This window comes from Antedon mediterranea, chromosome 5 (genome assembly GCF_964355755.1).
Source record: "Antedon mediterranea chromosome 5, ecAntMedi1.1, whole genome shotgun sequence".
Taxonomy (NCBI): Eukaryota; Metazoa; Echinodermata; class Crinoidea; order Comatulida; family Antedonidae; genus Antedon; species Antedon mediterranea.
Window position 1 is genome coordinate 10,919,724 of NC_092674.1, and position 21,942 is coordinate 10,941,665.

The following is a 21,942-nucleotide window of genomic DNA, read 5'->3' on the forward strand; positions in this document are numbered from 1 at the left end:
CAAAATTATACAAATTCAAAACTAAATGTGATATACTCTACAATTTGTATTATTAGGCCTACTTTTATTAAGTAACAGAACATAAAGGAATATACTGTATGCAATTGGTTAGACTTAATTCATAATTAATAATTATTATTTTATTTGTTTTCCAATAAATTTTGTATTGCTTTACCATGTATAGATTGTATGAATGAAATCAATTTAAATTTTTGAAGGGCAAAAAACGGTTGATTCAGAAAATTATTATTGTTAAATAACAGATAAAAATTGGTAAATATCATGGATATTATTAGGATTACATCAAAAATGAAAAATAACATTTAATTAGAATTAATAATAGGGCAAAACTAACATTTTAACAAGTTGGTTTATATTTTAAGGATAATGGTCTACACTATTTACCTGTACAGTTTTTGCCAGCTTGACAATGCGTCATGTGATTGAGTACATTTTTCATGGTCCGACAGTGTGGAAGTGAGCATTGTTTTAATTCACCGTTAGCCTGGCTTTCCCTCCGCTGACACTTGTGTGCATGTAGAAGGAGCACTAGCTGCTGCTGTATAAGTTTTCTTTTCTCAGGATCGGCTGTTGGCGTTTGAGTTGCGTTCGGGCCCATAGCAGTTTGCGCAGTCTGAGGCATATTCTGCAAAACACACATCAAGCATTTATAGCAAAATGGTAATTTTATGATTTTGAAAATACTTTTATTGTCATCGCTAGTTACAGCACAATCAATCTTTCTTAACTGCTATCAGCCTGTCAGTGTATAATACACTACAAATCATACACTATTCAATTTCAGCTAAATCATTTTCCTTCACAAGTAATCTGATCTACATATATCATCCAGTACAATAATGCTTGCTATAGTAACATGAATGATATCATATATTTTATGAATGTTTAATTTCATAGGATAAAAACAGTGATGAAAAATGTGTAGCAGAAATATATTGTAGTAAAAAAAATAATTAAAAAATTATCACAGGAATTCTTAACATTATACCAATGGTCTAGTAAAAATGTTTTACCGGTCCATATTCAATTTTATTTACCAACCTTGTTTTAAAGATTATTAGTGCGTAAACAACAAAATATTGACTAGCCAAAACAAGTTAATTGGAGATTATAGACTAGTCATAGATTTTACTGGATATTGGACCAGTATAGTACTCAATTAAACACAGAGTATAAACAATATAATAACTTACCATTCCAACATTACCAACTGGGTTAAGATTAGCAGTCATATCATTGGTCATCCTTTGGGATGCCTGAAGGTTCGACGCCATTCCACCGGCCATACTGGCCGCAAGACTTGGCTGTGCCTGCATGTTGTTAGGCATCACGCCACCGAGTCCGCTGTTAATACTATTACCCATGTTTCCTGTGGCCATGTTGCCGAAATTGCCAGTGATATTGCCTGGAATTCGATTGACCATTGTATTACCGGCCATTCCAGCCATATTACCAGCAACGTTGCCTGGCATGTTACCAGCCATAGCATTTGACAGTTGGTTAGGCATCATGGTGGAGGTGGTTATTGTACCGGCAAATGAGTACTGCTGTAGCATGTTCACTGCTGGTACATTAACATTGGAAGTTGAGAAGTGAAATGGGTTATTTCCAGCCTGGCCCATTTGGCCCGTGTTAACTGGCATACCAACCTGTGATAATAAACAAAATACAAAATTGAAATACTGTATTGGCAATATTTTATATGTAAAAATATTAAGAAAAAACAAGCCTTCTCTTTTATAAATTAAAGCTGTATTGTTCTCCATAACATGAAAAATAAAGATGAATAAATCAAACTTGAAATAGGTCATTTTGTAATTTTAATCAGCTATTCACTTTTTCGTCACAAAAAAAACCCATCATGATTATAAATGGTTGTATTTAACATAAATCGAATTACAAGTTTTTCACTGTTCAGATACAGTTTTCGGTTGATGATTTTCTCCCTTAAATTACAGTTTAGTGTTTGCCTTGAAAGAATAATAAATCTCACATTAAAATGGCCTATTACAAAAAAAATGAATGTAAACTTTTTTTTCAGGGGTACAATTACTGTAACTTAAATTTTTCCCAAATTCCTTATATACTACAGTTCAGATAAAGACCAAATTTGGAAACCACAACTAAATTATTAAGAGACAGGTAAAAATATAAAATGTCACTCAGCCCATTGTACATTATTGTAGGTTACTACAATACAACCATTATTTTTTGTATAAAATTGTAAATTTATCTATAAAAATGGTAAAAATATAAATAAAATTGAAAATCAATATTAATACTAAATTATGATATAATGGAATTATTGAACATAATAAACAAAGAAAAACTTGTTGCGTGTTTATCAGACACAAAGAAAAAGGAAATAACCAATTAATTGTCTTCAATGGTGTGCGTATAAAAAAACACCAAGTGAGTATGACCTGAATATTACATACTGTATAGCCTTCTGTTTCTTTCTAAAATTTGAAATACAATTTATTTATGACACTGACCTTAATGCACAAATAAGGATAGTATTTTGAACTCTTTTTTTAACATGATGCTTTTTATTTAAGCAATTCAGTTATATAGGTATATTTTCAATAATTATTGAATTCATTATTTTTTATATAATTTATAAATACCGGTAACTGTTAGTACTGTAGTAGTAGTACTGTAAGTAGATTTGCTTAATATATTTTGCATTTAATTATACAATACCACAAAAAGGGTGTGGCATTAACAAAAAGGGTGTGGCATTAACAAATTGCTTATCACTACAGTACAGTAGTACTAAATGATGAATACAGTTTACATAACAAATACAGTACACCTAGTCTTATTGTACTACAGTATAACTTACTATTTTAAAGATCAGACAGTTACAGCACAAGACTACTGGTATTGTTAAAGTTAAAATAGACCTTGTTTCTACTACTGTCCAGTTGTAGTGCACTGTATCTCCAATGTTATGGTTTACCCTTCATATTGTTATTATGGATGCCTATGCAAAGTATTAACTATTAAATAATATACAATTTTATCAAGCTATTTACAGCATATTTCATTATTTGATATTGATACTAGTGGAGAAGATCATAAGGTTTACATGTGGCTCTGGTGCAACATGACTACAAGGTAGTGTTTAACTACATAGTACTACAGTATTGAAGGGATTTCCCCATTTCCTTGATTGGTTGGTCGATGTTGACCTTTGTCTATGGATTTACATATACACACAAGAGGTTACCCAGTATAAAATATAAATTTCAATCAATAGGCATGTTTTCATACAGCATGTGGATCGAGGGCAAGTAGCAAATGTCTAGTTTTTTAAATATAAATATTTGTTTTTAAATACCTACAGTACACTCAGTATCATTTTAAATTTCTGTAAAATATTAATTTATAATTCTTTACTATAGTAAACAGATAACTTAAAAGTTATCAGGGATTTTAACTTGTTCAATTTTAACATTCATCTATAATATTTTGTATTCAATTTTTTATTTAAAAAAAAAAACAATACAAAATCTGCTTGGCAACAGTAGATTTACATTTACATTATAAAATACAGTAAAAACATTCTTAATATTTAGATCCCTCAAAAACGCTAAAGTCAGTCAGTACTTATGGATGAAGCTCAATTTTTAACTTTTATATTGTTTGGCATCATTGCAAATTGACAACCTTTTATTAGAAAGTATACTACTACTATAGTAGTATAATATTAATAATCACTAAATAGTGTGATAACAATTTTGTAATTTAAATATAGTTACTCTTAGTTTAGAACATTAAACATTAGTTTAGAACATGACAATTTGTACATCATAACTGTATTGTACATTTTCATAATCTAAAAATACAAATGTCATAAAAAAAAACGGTATGAATAATAATGATCTTTCTTTATTGTAACCATTACCCATGCTTGATATGATAACACACATAACAGAGTCTTCTTTATTGTTTCAAATATCCCGATTCTGTCCTATTCAAACTACAGTACATTCTGAAAACCCTACTTTTCCCTATTACTTGCAGTTTGGCCAAATGCTCATCTTATCACTGGCCATGGTTCTTGAACATGTCTAAATTCTAACATTCAATAATAACTGCGTATAGCACTAATAAGAATTGAATTAAATTGTACATACCTTTCCCATAGCTGCAGGATTGACCGCCACATTTTGCATGTTTCCCATAGCATGCTGTTGCTGCTGAGGAACAGATGACATTGAACTGGCTAAAATATTAGAGTTGTTTTGCAACATACCTCCTGTACTGACATTTGTATTTCTATTAATGTTCATAGTATTACCCATATTACTATACGGGCCGGGGCCATTCATCATTATCGGTTTCATCTTATTATTCATTAGGCTGCCTGGGCTCGCAGCAGCAGCATTAGTTGTCGTTGCTGATACCATCGTGGCTGGCATGCTCGCATTCACCGCCATAGCCAGTTTATTTTTCTGCTGGCCAGTGTTGGGCAAACCGACACTGGGTGGTCGTGGTGAATTCATATTATTAGGCATAGGACTATTTGCACTGTTCATATTTGGGCTAGCACTGACAGAGTGGGTCTGGTGCATTTGGGTTGGAGCTGGACTAGTACCAGATTTTGCATTCACATTGGAGTTAGAGGCATTGGAGGACACGCCTCCGCCAGTCCTTGCTGGAGATGCAAGCAGTTGGGAAAGTTGCTTGTTTTTCTTTAGTGTTTCTGACGCAGTGTCAGGTACTGATGTTTGAATAGTTCCATTTGATTCATTTTCAACCACTCCACTAGGATTATTTGCAGTGCTATCTCCAACTCCACTTGGTTGTATTAAGTCGTCTTGTAGATCATCCAGAAGACCAAAAAATTCTGGCGATAAAAAAAGAGCAAACAATCAAAAACAGTCTACAGTTAAATTCATGTCAGGTTTTGTTATTTACTAGGGTTAATTGGTGATCACTGGGTAGTTATTGCTAACTTTTGTGGGTAGGGACAACTTACCCAGACCTGTCAAATAACTAAGCCTGTGTTATGAAAAATACTGTAATATCACGAAATAATTGGTTAACATTATTAGTTGAAATTAATCTAAATACAGTCGACCTTCTCATTTACACACTTCTCAATTACGAACCTTCTATTTTACGAACGCCGAACGATGACGTCATCAGTAATATAATAAAACTTTTACGTACCTACTAATTTATTATCTTCTTAATTTATTAAACTACCCCAAAACAATTATTTCATAAATAAAGCAAAGCTTATTAAAAACGATCCACGATTTATTTATAGTTTAAAAGTTGTCTATTCCTAGGCCGTTAGCTAGGCCTAGGCCGTTTAGTCTAGGCTTAAGCTAGAGATCATCATCGCCACTACTGCACTGCTGGAGTGCATGGAGAGCACCCTGCACGTGTTTTTGAAAAAAACAAAGGTTGATCGCGAACTGCAAAAAAGGCTAGCTACGATGACCATACTATCAATTTGGTTTGGTTTGTGCATGTGTTTACGATATAAAAAAACACTTGACTCTTATTTATTAACATTTTAAAACTTTAATGTCAGTCGTCGCGTAGCCATTTTTCTGGGAATTCCATTTTACTTGCATAGTTGTTGTCAAACACCACACATACATAGTAGCTTAAAAATGTAAATATTTGCGGTCCAGAACGGATTTTATATTATTACTTTAGGAACAAGTTCGTAAATTACAGTTTGTGTCAAAATATGCATAATAAAAAGTAAACAATGGAATTTTGGTACAGAGAATGTGTGTAACATAACAAAAAGCAGAAATATCAATCTTTTTGGCATTTAAGGTGTTAATTTACATGTTAAATTTAATTGTTTTATACTGTATTTTTAATACTGTTTGTTCTTTATAGTGTACTATACACAGTAAGTTTTACATAGGGCATTTTGTTTGGACATGTTTTTACCACTGATTTAATAGAGGGCGCTTTTTTCCGAACCTTCTCATTTACGAACTTTTTCATTTACGAACGCCTCTCAGACCAAGGGGTACGTAAATGAGAAGGTCGACTGTACTACAATTTCAAAACTTGTTCAAGAAAGTTGACATCAACCACCTTAAAACACCACAATTTAACATAACGACATTGTTACAGTATGTATGCTACAGTATGCTTTTGTTCGGCTTTCTATATTTTTGTTTTGTTTTAAGGGCCAGAGTAAAAGTATCGGGAGCTTTCAAGATCTTCTCATTACCGTATATTTAGCAGCCGGACACAAAAGTCACGGTACAATCTCCCTACTGTAGCCACACTAATTAATTTACTCGTCTGTGACTATTCAGAATGATGCTTAACTGGCTTTGGTTGGGAGAAAACTGGGAATATCAGGAATACCAATAAACTAGGCCTACAGTCAGTAGTCCCAAGTTCTATCCCAATACTGACGGTGTGACCAGTGTTAAGTTTCTTTGAGAATATCCAAGGCAATCTTGAGCGAGGGTTGGCGACAGTAGGGGAAGTTGATTAAAACCAGCAAGGGTACCCCCAAATGCCTTCAGGCATGTTAACCTGATCACCTATTTAAATTTCAACAAAGCATGGGTGTGTGTGGTGGGGATGGATTGTTTGGCACAGTGGTCAAATTAAATTTGCATACAAAGTAACGTAGAACTTCTATTGGAACTAATTTGTATTTAGTAATAGTATATTGTCCATCTTTTCACTCACTTACAGTAGCCTATCATCCTCTAGGCCTAGTCTATCATTTCCATGCTTTACACAATTCAACAACATGAATAACACAGAACGTAAATGTTATAATTTGAAAAACGACTCATCTCCTTTTTCCATCGACTTCTTTTTAATGTTCTAGGCCTACTAAAAATGAACAAAATATCTAGCTTTACAAATATATATGCTTTATAAAATGGTAAAATGTATTAATAGTGTTAATATAACAGGTTAAAACGATACTTACCACTATTTTCACTAGGTGTTACCACTGATGACATCTTCGGCCGTTTGTTTGGTGGGCCGCCTTCCACCAAATGGTCGGCCATCATGAGTTTAGCCGAGCCGGTAAATAATATAATAAATTAGTACATATAATTCTATCGATAAAACAGCACTGCAAACATTATGCAGGCAGTATATAAGTTCAGATTATATCGAACTTGTTGTCTCCAATGTTAACTAAGTCATCCTACTATCTTTGAATACAAACGGTCGTTCCGTATCCCTCACACAAACGCGCTTCACGAAAATACACTTGGCTCGCTCAGGTGCTTTCAGTTACATCATAACGATACATAAATTTCACAAGTTAGCCTCTATCCACAACCAAAAGAATACATTTTAAGTTAAGACTCCTCAAAGTAATATCCGAGCAGTTTACATAGATAAATAAATATCTTTTTCGTCGAATATTCCTCCGAAAATCGTAGCAAAATGGCGGCTGTTGATGAAACTTTTCTACGCTTGTCACAGATCTAACAAGGGAAGCTTCCGAATATTCCCGAAAACGAAATATAATTTATTCATACTTCCTCTCGTCAACATTAGATCACGTGGTACATTTACTGACTGTCTATTGGTCTAACGCTTGTACGAGCTCTTCTGATTGACAACCCACATTGAATCGGATATTTTCGGAATTGCCCGTAAATGTTCGGTCGTAAATAAAAGGCATGATGGGAAGCTTTAAATGTACCCACATGCCATCGCAAAAACCCTTTAACCTTTGACACTCAGCTGATGATGAAGAATCATGTAGATTTGTAATAAAAAATATCTTAAAATTGGGTTATGATCCTATTTTAAATTATTTAAATGCAATGTAATCATTATAAATACAGTTGTATATTATTTAACTTTATAAAAATAGTTGTTTTATTAGCTGGTACAACAAAATCACCCTGTAAATGTGTTGCACAGTCATCAAAATAGACCAAAGACTAAAGAGAAGGATTGAGCTAGAGTGTGATGATACTTGATAGTTTTTCAGAAAAATAAAAAAAAACATTCTTGAAATGAACTTAAAATGGTTATATAAACTATACAAAAATGATGTATTTATTATATATTCCGAATATTTATAATGGATAAAATCAATCCACAGAGAGGTGCTATAGTAGGCCTACTATTTGTAGGCCTACTCTTCAGGACCGAGTCTTTTTTTTTCCGTGTGACTTTTTGACACTGAAATAAAGTAACATTTGTAATTTTAGGTATTAGTATTTTGATATGAAAAATTTTGTTTGCGTTAGCCGCTTGATTTTGAAACTGGAAATGTAGATAAATGTAGATGTTCACCACCATTGACCAGTAATCCCTTGAGAGTGAACTTTCTTCCAATAGGAGAAGCTAAATGTACATGTTCAAAGCTTGTTTGTAGTAAGTTTTGATTATGGGATAGAAAACTTTTGTAAATTTTAAAGCAATGAGTTCATATTATTATCAATTCATGTTAAATTTTTAGAAGGTTACACTCTATTTGGCTGGAGTAGAGTTTAGGCCTAACAGGTCACTCTACTTAGCAAAATGGAAGCATGTTGCAAAATGGAACCTTTGATTGTAGAATCATTGACGATACCATGTGCCTATGTTTGAAATGTAATAGTAAGAAAAATAATGCTCTATTTTAAAATTATGGGTTTTTTTTTGCAAGAGAGCAGTCGAAAGCATTTATTATGCCGAGCAACTGAAAAATAACTGACTTTGCCAAGTTGATCTATGACGAGACTGTGCTTCGTGTAGCACCACTGTTGGTTGGTCTGTCAATGCTTGTATAACATACCTGTAGAACCATTGTAACATGTTACATGTCCTACACATAGTTAAACACTCTTACCTTTGTTTAAATCTATATAACATATTCAACAAAGTTAAACGACACAGGAGTGGGGGCTAAAATACTGACATAACGCCTAGTGGAATTGTAGGGGAGTCGCAGATTGGTGGTTGCTTGCCTTCCAATCCCAGTCCAGGGTTCAATCCTCTGACCTAATGCCAGGGTTGTAACCCACTACTCTTTCAGGTCCACTTCCAAAGCCTCAAATGAGACTTAGGTTATGTGCACAAAAATTAAATAATTCATCCATCCTGTAATTGTTGAGTTACTATGCCAGTTGGATGCATATGAAATAAATGTGTAACGTACTGCATTTGACGTAAGACAATTATAGTGTCAAATAAATATAAACAAATAAATTGTATGAATTATTGTATTATTATTTTTTAATTGCTGTTAAATATATGCCTGGTTTTTCATTTGAGGTTTATTTTTCATAAATTTTTGTTGTTTTGAAAAAAATATTTGTATATTTACCTGTTAATCCTGCTTATCTGTACTTGCCTAGCATTCTCCAGGAACACGGTTGTGGCGTAACAACCAAAACTTCCAGACAGTCTCAACTATAATTTATTTCCTTTTTGGAAAACTTACATGGTGTACCGCAAACCTAACTTTACCACTATTAAAATACTGTAATGAAAATGTTGTATGTGCTGTACCGATTCCTGTATAAGCCTGCTTTTCCAAATATAGAAAGCAGGTTGGAATCGGAATGCTCTTTGACCCAAATATGCTTACATTATAGTCCTGGGCCGTTAAACAGATCCAATGAGTTGACCAATCACAAACAACAGTTCAGATGATCCAACTTCATTTTCTGAAGTCATTGGTCACATGGTCTAAATTTGGGCCCTAAGCACATAGAGCATTTACATCTATTGCCAAACCAGGACATTCAAACTTATCAATTGCCAGCCCAGGGCCGCCAAAAATCGTAAGTAATGGCAATAATTAGGATGACAATAACGGGACTAAGTTGGCCTTTGGTAACTGTTTTTTTTTTCAATTCTTGTAATTAATTTATTACCATCCTTTTTTTTTTTTAAATTATTGCCAATGACCCATTCAGACTTACAGTTTGGGCCGGAACTTAAATGTAAACACTACTGCTTTTCAACTTATTTCCATTGTGAAACCATACTTTGTAATCGTAAAATAAATGTGGGTGAATAACCTTTGTCTTACAGCCTAACTGAGCTGAATTGCGAGCAGGTGTGGACGACACATACAAGAACTTTCTTTTCCCGTAAAGGTGTCAATTGCTGCCATGAAACGGCGCTCATTTGTCTCTCCACAACAACAGGTGCCGAATGGACCAGTACACAGGGATAACCCCCTACTCTTCTGAAAAATGAACTGGATTCGTAAAGTGCACACAAGCCAGATTTGTACACTGGACCTCCAGTTTTAAGTTCTTATCCGAAAAGACCCATGGTCAAGGATCAATTTAGATCAGTACCCTAATTTTACATCATATGTGTTTGGTGTACATAGGGATGTAGCTAATTTGTCACAATGAATGATCATTGTTTGAAGTTTGGTTGCACTTTTGGGATCATGTCAAAATGATTATACTGCATTTACTCCAGCAACTACGTTTTTTTCACTACAATAACGTATGAATAATTAGTTTACGAGGCAGTCGATAAAATACTGTGTACGATTCCCCCTGCCCCCCCCCCCCCCCAACACCCCCCTAAAAAACTTAATGAACCAGCTAAAAGTAAACAAAATGTAGTCAACTGTGTAACTGCAGTAGCCATTTTGACATAGTCCCTTATAACATTTAAATTTGTAGAGATCATTTTCCAGTTTCGAGGTTTTTTCTCAAACCATCAAACCAAAAGTTGTAAACTTACAATGGATTCGCCTTAAATCACAAGCAAATTTCCGAAACTATTTTCACAAAAATGTTTAAAAGAAGGAAACACCAAAGTTACTCTTTTGATTTAGTACAGCATAAAGTAACTGCATTTTATTAGTGTCCCTTTCACACAGCTGTATTTCTAAAAACAAATGCAATTCCACACAATCATGACCAAATTTTTAGCACAATACAAATATTGTTTACACATACATTGAAATCGTGAAAATGATAGTGTATTATTATATAATGCTTTATATAGTTCATTTATACATTTGAAGTATCCCATAAAAACAAACGAGTTAAACAGATTAACATTATTATTAATTACAAACTATTCTTAAATCTTAAAAAGAAAGATATTAATGTATGTACTTTTATACCAAATTGTGTCCTAGACTAGTTTACAATGATTTGTCTTATTAAACATCATTTAAATACTATAGGCACATAGTAATAGGGTTGTCCCCTGAATAGGGGATGGCTGTAGTGTTAAAAAATACCCCTCGTTACTTTCAGTGTCTCTTTAAATGGTGTTCCCTGTATAGGGGTGTCCCCAAAAATGAGGCTGTACTGTATTTCACAAAACTAAACCCAAGTGGTGTTGGAAAATTAACATTCTAATAAATAAAATGTATAAAATTGTTTAATATTATTGTAATGCAAACATATCTGTTTATATTACCGATGAAAACACAATTAAGATAAGAAACAAATATCATATTCAAATTAACTTCCTCATCAAAAATATGGCATTATTAAACGCAAGTAGATATGTAGTCGCATACAGTATGTACAGCAATATACTTCTACATTGGTATAAAAACTTTGACCCACAAAATTTCAATAGTCTACACACACATCAAAAAACATAGAAACATACTACAAATCACCGAAGGAAAATTGTTTTCTCGATTAAAAACAGAAAAGTATATATTGTTTGACTATTCTTATATAGATATAAAAAAAAAACAATTTCAATATTTCTTCACTTTTCAAAAACGTCAATATTTAAATATAATGTAAATTAAGTAAAACAACATAAATATATGAATTTAAACAATTATATAAAAAGAAAGACAAAGAATATTAAAAGTTTAAGGTTTTGTTAAAAATGTATCACCATTCAAAATTATTAGTTATACATACATAATGAATATTCATATCATGTTCAATATTACTATACAATTAAAAACATTAAGTGTTTTAAAAGGTATACAATGTGTTTTTAATTGACGTAGAAACTGTGATTTTATCTATGGATGAATAAATGCTATAATAAAATGTTATGCTGTGTTCATCTGTCCAGTGAACAATTTGTTAAGTACATAATTTTCGCAATTTTGTTCTTTTGGTGTATATGATTGAAAATAACTTTTACCAATTTGTGTTCCATTACAGGTACGCAATGGGTGAAAAAAAAAAAAAATCGATTCTGCCAAGGGAAATTATTCTGAACTACAAATAAAAAATGTGCAAGTTAAAATAGTGCACTGGATGAACCAGCTTGCGAAACTTGTGTACAGAACAAAATCTATCAATATCAGCTTGTCACTTGTATATTGTAGTGTATTTAGACTGTAATGAATCTGTTTAGGTGTTTAAAAGTGGTATGAGGGTATTGATAGAAAGAAGGAACCACCTATGTTCCAGTAGCCCACAATTTGGTTTACTATCATTAACAGGTGTGATAAGTATTAAAAGTAAGTAAATAAGTACCGGTAAGTTACTTAAATTACTGTACATTTTGATCTTTACAATATTTAATATCAAATTGTTTATCCATGAGTTAAATACCGTACCTACACAACTACCGTGCATGTTTAAATAATGACATCAGTAAAAATCCAAGGCGGTGTAAAAGGACGTAGGCATATATTTGACAGACTAACTTGATCATTTTTCTGCAAAAGTTATTATTTTCAAATTATACGAATATGAGAGTTTTCAATCAATCTGGTAGCTATTTAGAATTGTTAAAGCTATATGCAGGTAAATTTTCTTAAAGAAAAAATCTGATTGGGTGTAGTAAGACTGTGCATTTGACATGTTCAGCACTGATCATATACTTACAATGGGGCACAGAAAAATGGCTTACTACATATGATTTTTCTTAGTAGAACCATAGAGGAAGATAAGAGATCCTCCATGCTGGAATTCACACAAGTGCATATGATTGTGCTCGCTGCCTGGATCAGTAGGGAGCCCTCGTGCGCCAAGCTTGTTGTTGAAGTTCTATCTTGGTAACGTTATGCGTTTCTTAAACATCTACAGTATATGAATTTATGGTATGTTGAAAGAATTTTTATAAAGCAGAACATTAAGAAACTTGTTTGTTAACATGAAGTAAAAATCAAAATGGTGAAATATACCTATACCCGTTTCACACTGCATAAATTGTTAAAACTTGTACTAACTTTTAACAATAAATTGTGAAAATATTTTGTTTTCATGCATGTATTAAGTAAGTGAACCTTGCAAAATCTCAGGAGAAAGTACAACTATTTTTGTGATATGCGATTAAGATAATCAGCAAAATACTAGAATGCAGTAACTACTTGGAACATCTTGGAACAAAAACAGCAGGCATCTCACTGGTGTTTTGAGATTTTGCACAAAGTTTCTTCACTCCACGCAAACATGGTTACAACTTGTTACAGGTTGTTCATTTTTGAAGATGTGAAAAGGATATACTGTAGTGTAAGATACAAATGTAAGTAGGTAGCTGACATAATCATAATGGCAATGGTTCAAATTGGAGACAATATATTCAACTATCCATTAATCAGAAAAGAACTGTATAAGCAATAACAATTATTGTATGACAATTAAAATGAAAGCCCAATGTCATTAATTCATAATAAAAATCTGTATACATTATCATACACATACTGTATTAAGCTCAACAAATAACAAAAATAAAAGAGTATAGGGTGGTTCGATATTCTAGGTTTGTTGAGAAAAAAACAAATGGAAGACAGAAAGTAAAACAAAAGGATTGCTACAATTATATTGTAATTCATTAATAAAATGTTTCCAAATTTAACTGAATTTTTCAAAATATACATATATGATTTTAAACACAAACTTATGTTTACTTATACTGTATGTGCAGGCTAGACAAATGTATGTAAAGAGAATCACCCTGTTTCACAACTTAGTATGACTACAATACTTTAACCTCCTGAACAATTTATTTTTCTTAATATATTGTGAAGTTCTTTAATGAACACATTAACTAATATAACCTGGTTAAAATCCAAGTATGATGCCCTAGAATTGAGAATTAAAAATGTCAACATTAACATAGTCATAAGATAACACAAAAATTACAATTGATAATTTAGAAAAACTGACCTAAAAATCATTAAGATACAAACATATTATGGTATAACAACAGGTACCGGATCAGGGAGAGGCTCTGCTTTTTTGCCTATAACAAAAAAGGTCCGCATCGGTGCTTGTTTGCCTTTTACCGTTACCTCACCCCTATACTTAAAGTCATACAAGTGATTAAGTTTCTCCACAGTTTCCTCTGCAACTTGAATATGCTTGGCCACACCAGTCGAATCCATACGGCTGGCGATGTTTACTGCATCGCCCCAGATATCATAAAAGAGCTTTGTTGTTCCAATTACACCAGAGTTAATGCTGCCATGGTGGAAACCGATACGCAGAATAAACTCAAACGCTCCCATGGTCATGCTCAAGCTTTCGCTATTAAACGTTTCCACGCATTTCTGCATTTGCAAAGAAAAGTCCAGCAAGGTTTGAAGATGTTCGTACTTGAAAGTTCTTTCGTGTTCAGGTTTTGAAAAATGAAGTCCACACGCTGCCATGTACGTCGAGCCAATGGTCTTAATCTTTTCAACGTCTCTGAATTGTTCTTTTTCTAAAAGCGCATCAAAGTCGCCAATCATTTCATTCAGAATACGAATACATTCGATACCGTCTGCAAATATCTCCGAGTAAAACTCGTTAAAGTTTATTATGCTTCCAAAAATGATTCCTACATTTTCATGGTTTTTAGAATATTTTGAAGAGGCCGTCTCCTTGAAGCTCTCGTACACAAACTTTGGAACAATATTGTGTAGTAATTCTTCAGCCTTGTTTTTCTGTTCTTGAATCTTACCCTTGTCTTCGGCCGCTTGTACTCCTCCGTAGAAATTTAACCGAAAGCTGATTTCAAACTGACGGTTCAAGAGTAACACAAGAAGAACAAGGAGTAGAACAACAAGAATCAATTCTGGCATGCTACTGGTGTTGTTGTTGTTGTCATCTGGCATACTGGTAGAGTTTGTAAACAAGTCTGCACCCTCAGTGAACGTACATTGATCAATGCTAGATATAATGATAAGAGTGGCGCCACTCAACAGAGCCATAATAGTCTTTGTCCAAGAACTTAATTGAATAAAGTTACAATAGTGCAGTAACGCAACTGTTGTTATAAAACAGTAGAATGGTTGCATCATCAGATCGTCCTTGTTGCATTGCACGTTAGAATAAACGGCAACGGATGGTAAACTAATTAACACTACTCCAAGAATATGGCGTGGATACCAACTATGAAAGAAACTGACAAGGCGGGACGAACATCGCGATCTTGCTTTTAAAAAGAACGCTTCCTGTAGAACAGTTATAAATACACACAGTTGTAGTATTGTTCCAACGGCAAATACAATTGCCCAATGCAGTTGCACGTCGAACACGAGGAAACATCCTATTGATGTGAATAAGTACACTAAAAAGCCTATGCCAACATCAAATAGTGTATTATATTTAGTTGTGGAGATCGTTTCACTTGAAAGACGTCTCGATGACGGTCGTTCTTGCGCTTCCATTTGCTGTTCGTCAATTACAGTGTCATCATTCAGTTGTGCGCGTAGGTTCCGTGGTTTGAACTGATCACGATACAATCTTTCAACACCACTTTCTTCAAAACTCAACATGCATAGATGAGTCGGCGCAGATTGTAGGTATTCTGCGTTTACTTGCTTCATAAAACTAACCAGCCGCCGATCCTCAATCTCTTGCGCTTTTACCTTAGACTCTGTCGTCCTTTCTGAATTGCCTTCTTCAACATCTGCTGGTGATAGGCCACCGTTCTCAGAGTGGGTTGTGATCTGTAACAGAGGCTGGATATTTTGAAAAGGAAGAGAGAAAGAGAACACATGTAAGACAAGACACAACACAATGCCAGGCAAATTAACATGCAAATGACATGCAAAATGATTCATGATTCATGCAAATTAGATTTTAAAAGCTCCCAATCACCAAGAAGAAAATTTCTATTTAAACCAATTGAAGTGCGACCAACATTTATTTATTTATTTTTTTAATTTTCTAAAAATAATATTTTTAATTAAAATCTGTTCAAGTACGTAGCCAGGAGATTTTGAGGACTTGAACTTTATTTATTCAATACTTTTAAATTTATAATGATTAGTGCAACAGTATGTTGTTATATATCTCTCAATATCTAAGGTTCAATCCTAACCTAGTCTTATAAACCAAGTCTCATGTGCGGCTTAGGGAGAGTAGATAGTTAAATAGATATAGATATAAGTTAAAACCCGGACACTCGTCAAGATCGAACCCTGGGATTGGGAGGCAAGCGTCAACCTTGGTTCCCTACGGCCGTATTGTTTAGAGTAACATAAAATATGTACCTTTTATAAAGATGACGATTTATATGTATCTTACACTGAGAATATAATTTAAAATCAATTAAAAAAATATTTATTTTAAACAAAAAATGTTTTTAAATCCAATATTTAAAAAAATTAGTAAATTCAGGACCCTTTGGATCATGTTAAAATTACTTTACTGCAGTAACTACTTATGAAATATGTATAATTTTTAGTTTTTCAATATACAAAAAGCTGCTAAATAATTATATAAAATATAAACAGCTTACAGAGAACAAAACATAGTTAGCAAAGTTAATGTGATGAGTTCTTTTACGTAAATTCAAAATCTTTTCCCGGAGCAAGATACAACTTGATATACTGTATATTCTCACGTATAAAGTTGCGTAAATCAGATATACTTATTTAATCCCAGCTTCCCAAGATTTATATGATCCACATGAGTCTAAAGTGACCAGAAATTACCATGTTTTAACAATGCTATTCTGGTTACTATAATTCACCAAAATATTAATCACTTACTGCTCCAGAATTGCTTAGTAACTGAAATTATACATGTTAAGCCAACATGGATTATGAAATTAAATTTGAATACTAAATGGACATCACACATTTAAGATGTATGTATGTCCTTTCCCACATTTAATTTTCTAGTAACATGTTACGTACTAATGCTTGGTTCCCACTCGGACACAATGCAAGGACGTAGCGCAACGCAAGTAATTTGGTCAATCATAAGCAATGGATTATTTGAACTGTCGTTTTTCATTGGTCAATTGCTTGCGTTGCGCTTACAATCTTTCGTCCTAGTATGAACCAAAGATTTAGGCATAATTTTATACGTAAGTATATACAGTAATATCTAATTCTGTAAGAAAAATGAATTATAAAGCATGATGATAACAATATGTAATTACAAAGTATGACATCATGAAGAATTTACTAAAATGGGTAAAGATAGTAAGTATATAGTAAGAGCTACATCTGTCGTTTTAAACTTTAAAATACAAAAAAGTGAGTGAAAAAATAAGAGAGTGAAGGAATAAAGAATTTAAGTCCAATTACAACCAGAAAACAAAATATTATTTTTGAACTAATGATGTATTAATTTACTTTAAAGAAACATTTTAACTACTTTTTAGTGGAGGTTTTTTATCTCTGTCAGTTATTTAAAATAAAACAAATAAAAATAATTAATATAACATGTAAAAAAAAAAAATATTGGATAGGCTTTATAAAGAAAATAATTCATTAAAATTATTATTTTAAGAACAAGAAAATGAATACTATAATAATATTGAAATACCAGGATTGGATGAATGGAAATTAATTGATTTCAATTTCATATACTTTACTTTTGGTACTACAGTACCTTATTTAGTAATAGAGAAACAATAGCTAATAAGTAAAAGTATGGGGCATCCCAATAGCCTACAAACCAAATTTTAAGCTTGTGCACTAGCCAATTTTGTTCGCACAAATGATAAGTGTCAGCTATGCTTGCAACAAATTCTGTGTTGTATTTGTAGAGTATATTTTTATATTTTGTCAATTATACGCCATTCAGTCTTGTGCCTCCATTATGTTTTTATGTGCAATTTGAATAAAATATTTTCATTAGTGTATTTTTTTCAAAATTTAGGGAAAGAGGGTAGGAGAGGGGGGACATTCACCTCTTGGATCTGTCTCAGACTGAAACAAATTACAGATAAAAACCACAACAAGTAATTCCAACTTCCTAAAAACAGAATATTTAGTGTTCTATTTGTGTTCTGTCAGCAAATAGTGAAATAGAGTACAGGAAACTACCCCATACAAGATCAAGGTCAAATCTATAAATACAACTAAAACAAGATTTTGGAGAATAAAATAGAAAATATTCCTAAGAATTATCCATGATTTTAATTAGATGATTCTATTTTTAAATTAGACACAGGAAATGTGGAATTTTTAATTCTGGAAAAACTGAACTGATTTAATGGGCTTCACTAAAATTGTCTAAAATGGAAAGAGAAATATCTTTCTATATTTAAATATGGTGGTAGTATATCTACTGTAAATGTGAAGTTTTAAATGTTAAAATGTGAATTAAATAAATGTTGATTCAGAACGGTTCTTGATTTTTGTACAAGAAATTATAAAGGTTACTGCAATGTACTTTTATGTATTTTTGTGTGAATAACACCATGGAGGCAGTAATATATTCAAGCATGACTGTGTGCAACCAAGCATGACCATACACAGGCAAACGTTAATGTATGCATGAATATTGGTTTGTTTTGTTGTAGATCGTCTACTCTAAACAAACCGATTGCTATTTGCTAATATGAATAAAAGTAACAATTAGAAGATAACCCCAATTTACTTTTAATAAGACTAACATTGTGGGAATTTAAATTTGTTTTGTTCTGGTTTATTGTAATAAAATCTGACAAAATAAAAATTTAATGTCGCATGCAAATACAGGCTTGTAGTGGATATATTATTATATAGGAAGATCTACAGTTCAAATTCAAAACAAGAATTTCTATTTGCAGTGGTTAGATATTTTAAAGTTAAAATAAATTCATAAAATAAATATATATTTATATCATATAAAATGTGTAGCTTACAGTAATAGTGGTTAAATTGTATGAACATGTATATGATCATAGATATATTATATCTCTATATGATAAAATGTTTATTTTTTATCTAATTATGTAAAATTGTGTAACTTTGTGTTTTTCCCTCAAATTAGAAAATAATCTATAATAAAACCATTCATTTCCATTCACCAGATAAATATCAACCAAAGGGTTTATCAAGTATAATGCATACACCAAAAGAAACACACCATTTATATTGTTGATGATGAAATAGTTCTACATTTATTCTTGAATGTTATACAAATAATGAATGTTTATGAGTGCAATGAAACAAATAATTTCATGAGGTGACAGATGAAAATTGGTTATGTTTTCACTATGCACACTACAGGTTGATCAAGCCTAGCCTTGTATCACATGTGTAGTTGCTCACTATCTAACAAAAATTAACGCCCAAAACAAAATTGCAGTACTCGCATAAAATGACATTGTACTCTTGATGATGTAATTAAGAGTTCAATAGAATATTTATTGAATATCATGTGACCCACAAACAAATGACAACAATCTACTTAGGTGTGTTATGATGATGATTATGACATATAAATATTGAAATATTGAATGCTGATGATAAATTAATAAATATCCAAATATTTAATCAACAATAATGAATTGTGTTGGAGTGTGCAATAATAATAATACTTTATAGGTAAACAGAACAATAGTGTTTGATGGACTAATAGCTATTGTGGTCTATAAGTTTAACAATCACAACCTTATTAACCTTTATATTCATCTATAGCCATGATAGTAGAGGGAGAAAATTCATGCAATCCCGGCAATAAAAACAGTAAACGAAAAAAAAAGGAAAATATACAAAACATTGAACATACTGTACATCATGACATACATAGACATCAGATTTATAACTAAATAACTAACAAGTTAAAATCTAAAAATTAATGCAGAAATAAAAGGCGATGGGAAGGTGGGAATGGGGATGTATGTTTATCAACTATTATTGGACATAAAAATGTTCATTTTTTTAGTGTAAATCGTACAAATACCAACATTTTTAAATTTTCTGTGTAGTATTGGTTGACACGTTTCAACCAATACTATACACAGAAAATTCATTCTTTTTCTGATTTTGTATTCAAATGTAATTTGTTAATGTTTTTAAACCTAAATATGAAATCAGTCATCAGCTAAGAATTTTCATTCAAATGTACAACAGGTTATAATTTAAGCTGTAACAGACAAAGAAATCATTTTAACAAAAATTAATTTTGAATTACCTAATCTCTAAATGCGATTTAATATTTTTGTATAAAAAAATTTCAGAACGCATAATAATTATGATAATTCGCAAATATTCTTATTTTTATAATTAGATTTTATGATTAATAAAAATTATTAATTGATTTCTTAATTTAAAAATTAATTGTTTGTTTAAAAATACTTTTTCTATTCTTTTTTTTAATCAGTGAATTTATAATTATGGAAAATTACAGTACCATAAAAATTAATGAATAATATATTGCAAAAATGTTGTCTTCATTAATTTTATCATTGATACTAAAAGTTAGAGAGATTCACTAGTTTAAAATTAATTGAAATTAATTAGTTTGTTTAAAAGTACTAGAATTTATAATAATGAATTTATAGAAGCTATACACAAACAAGAAAGAGAAGCCTATATTAAAACCTATAGAAGATAAGGGTGAGATTAATTTGATGCTATTTAGAGGTAATTTTCTTTTCTGTGTGGTAAATACTTAAATAAAAGGGAAGATTTGTACCCTCCCTCTCAGAATTCACCCTACATAATACAATTAATGTACAGCTACGGTACACAAAGTGTACACAAATCTCGAAAAATATGATATGCAGTACCACAACTTTACCCCATAATTTGGTCCTAATTTATCATAGCTTTACGCCACAATTTGGTACAAATTTATCTACAGCTTTACGCCACAATTTGGTACAAATTTATCCTAGCTTTACCCAACAATTTGGTACAAATTTATCAAAGCTTTACCCAATAATTTGGTACAAATTTATCATAGCTTTAACACACGATTTGGTACACATTTATCATAACTTTACCCTAACTGTAAGTGGCATAATGTAGTAAAATATATTTCTTATAGTTGATATATGAACAAATACTGAATTTCGTTTATTCATTGAATTTAGACAGAAACTTATTGAGAGAGTGAATGACCCTCAACCTGTAAATGACATTTTTAAGTGACTGGCACATATCTTTTTATTACTTACAGACATTCTGAAAATATTTTTTTGTAACAATCTGGCGTAAAAGGCAAAGAAGTTTGGTTGGCAAAAAGAAAATGTATTGAAGAATGTTAACTCTTTTTATGCACTATAAACTACAAAATCTAAGTGTAATAGTAACTAATAAATAGTGTAGTGTATTGTGACGTTAGTTTGGGTTACCTGTGCACTCTCTGGATTACTTTGAGCTTCTGGATGCGGCGGGTGAGCAGATTTGCGAGATAGCACTCGTGGCATCCATACTGGGCTACTTTTAGGAGCTTGACTACTACTGACCTACAGTGTGTAAAAGAACATGCAATAGTAGAAGTAGTATTAGTATATTTTGTGTCCAAGCTTAGAACCATTAAACATAGCAATATGTATGTTTAGTATTAGTAACCAAAGTTGTCAGTAAAAAGTTTTAGTATTAAAACATCTCCAGTGCGACTATTCAAGGGACGGGGCTATTCAGGGGACGCCCCTATTCAGATGACTGTATGACACACCAATTTACGGGATGCTTTTCTATGAAGCAAACAAGGGGAAGTATGTTCCACACTACAGGAAATCCATAAGCATTAAAATGAGTTTCGGCAGCAAGCTTTATATACCAAACACCAAACAAATAGTATGGCTTAAGCCTTATAGATCAGTTTGCATGAAAATTACTCTTTTGCTATTTGAACCTGTTTGTTGTTTATTTTTATGGAATACCAAGGATAACAA

The 21,942-nt window shown here is 32.0% G+C and overlaps 2 protein-coding genes across 4 annotated transcripts in view; both read right to left on the minus strand.

Moving 5' to 3' along the window:
- LOC140049613 (histone lysine acetyltransferase CREBBP-like) overlaps positions 1–7,455 on the minus strand; it is a 33,286-nt gene extending 25,831 nt beyond the window's left edge. For both annotated transcript variants that reach the window (XM_072094547.1, XM_072094546.1), the window contains exons 1-4: positions 6,959–7,455; positions 4,164–4,876; positions 1,215–1,670; positions 406–646 (exon numbers count right to left, since the gene is read on the minus strand). In XM_072094547.1, the coding sequence (XP_071950648.1) occupies positions 406–646; positions 1,215–1,670; positions 4,164–4,876; positions 6,959–7,043 (1,495 nt within the window). In that variant the 5' untranslated portion in view covers positions 7,044–7,455. The remainder of the gene's footprint in view (positions 1–405; positions 647–1,214; positions 1,671–4,163; positions 4,877–6,958) is intronic.
- A 4,606-nt stretch (positions 7,456–12,061) lies between these two features.
- LOC140050529 (adenylate cyclase type 9-like) overlaps positions 12,062–21,942 on the minus strand; it is a 63,234-nt gene continuing 53,353 nt past the window's right edge. Inside the window, exons 4-5 of one of the 2 annotated variants that reach the window (XM_072095767.1) lie at positions 21,397–21,510; positions 12,062–15,832 (exon numbers count right to left, since the gene is read on the minus strand). In XM_072095767.1, coding sequence (XP_071951868.1) covers positions 14,081–15,832; positions 21,397–21,510 — 1,866 coding nt within the window. In that variant the 3' untranslated portion in view covers positions 12,062–14,080. The remainder of the gene's footprint in view (positions 15,833–21,396; positions 21,511–21,942) is intronic. The other variant, XM_072095768.1, reaches the window with a different exon arrangement.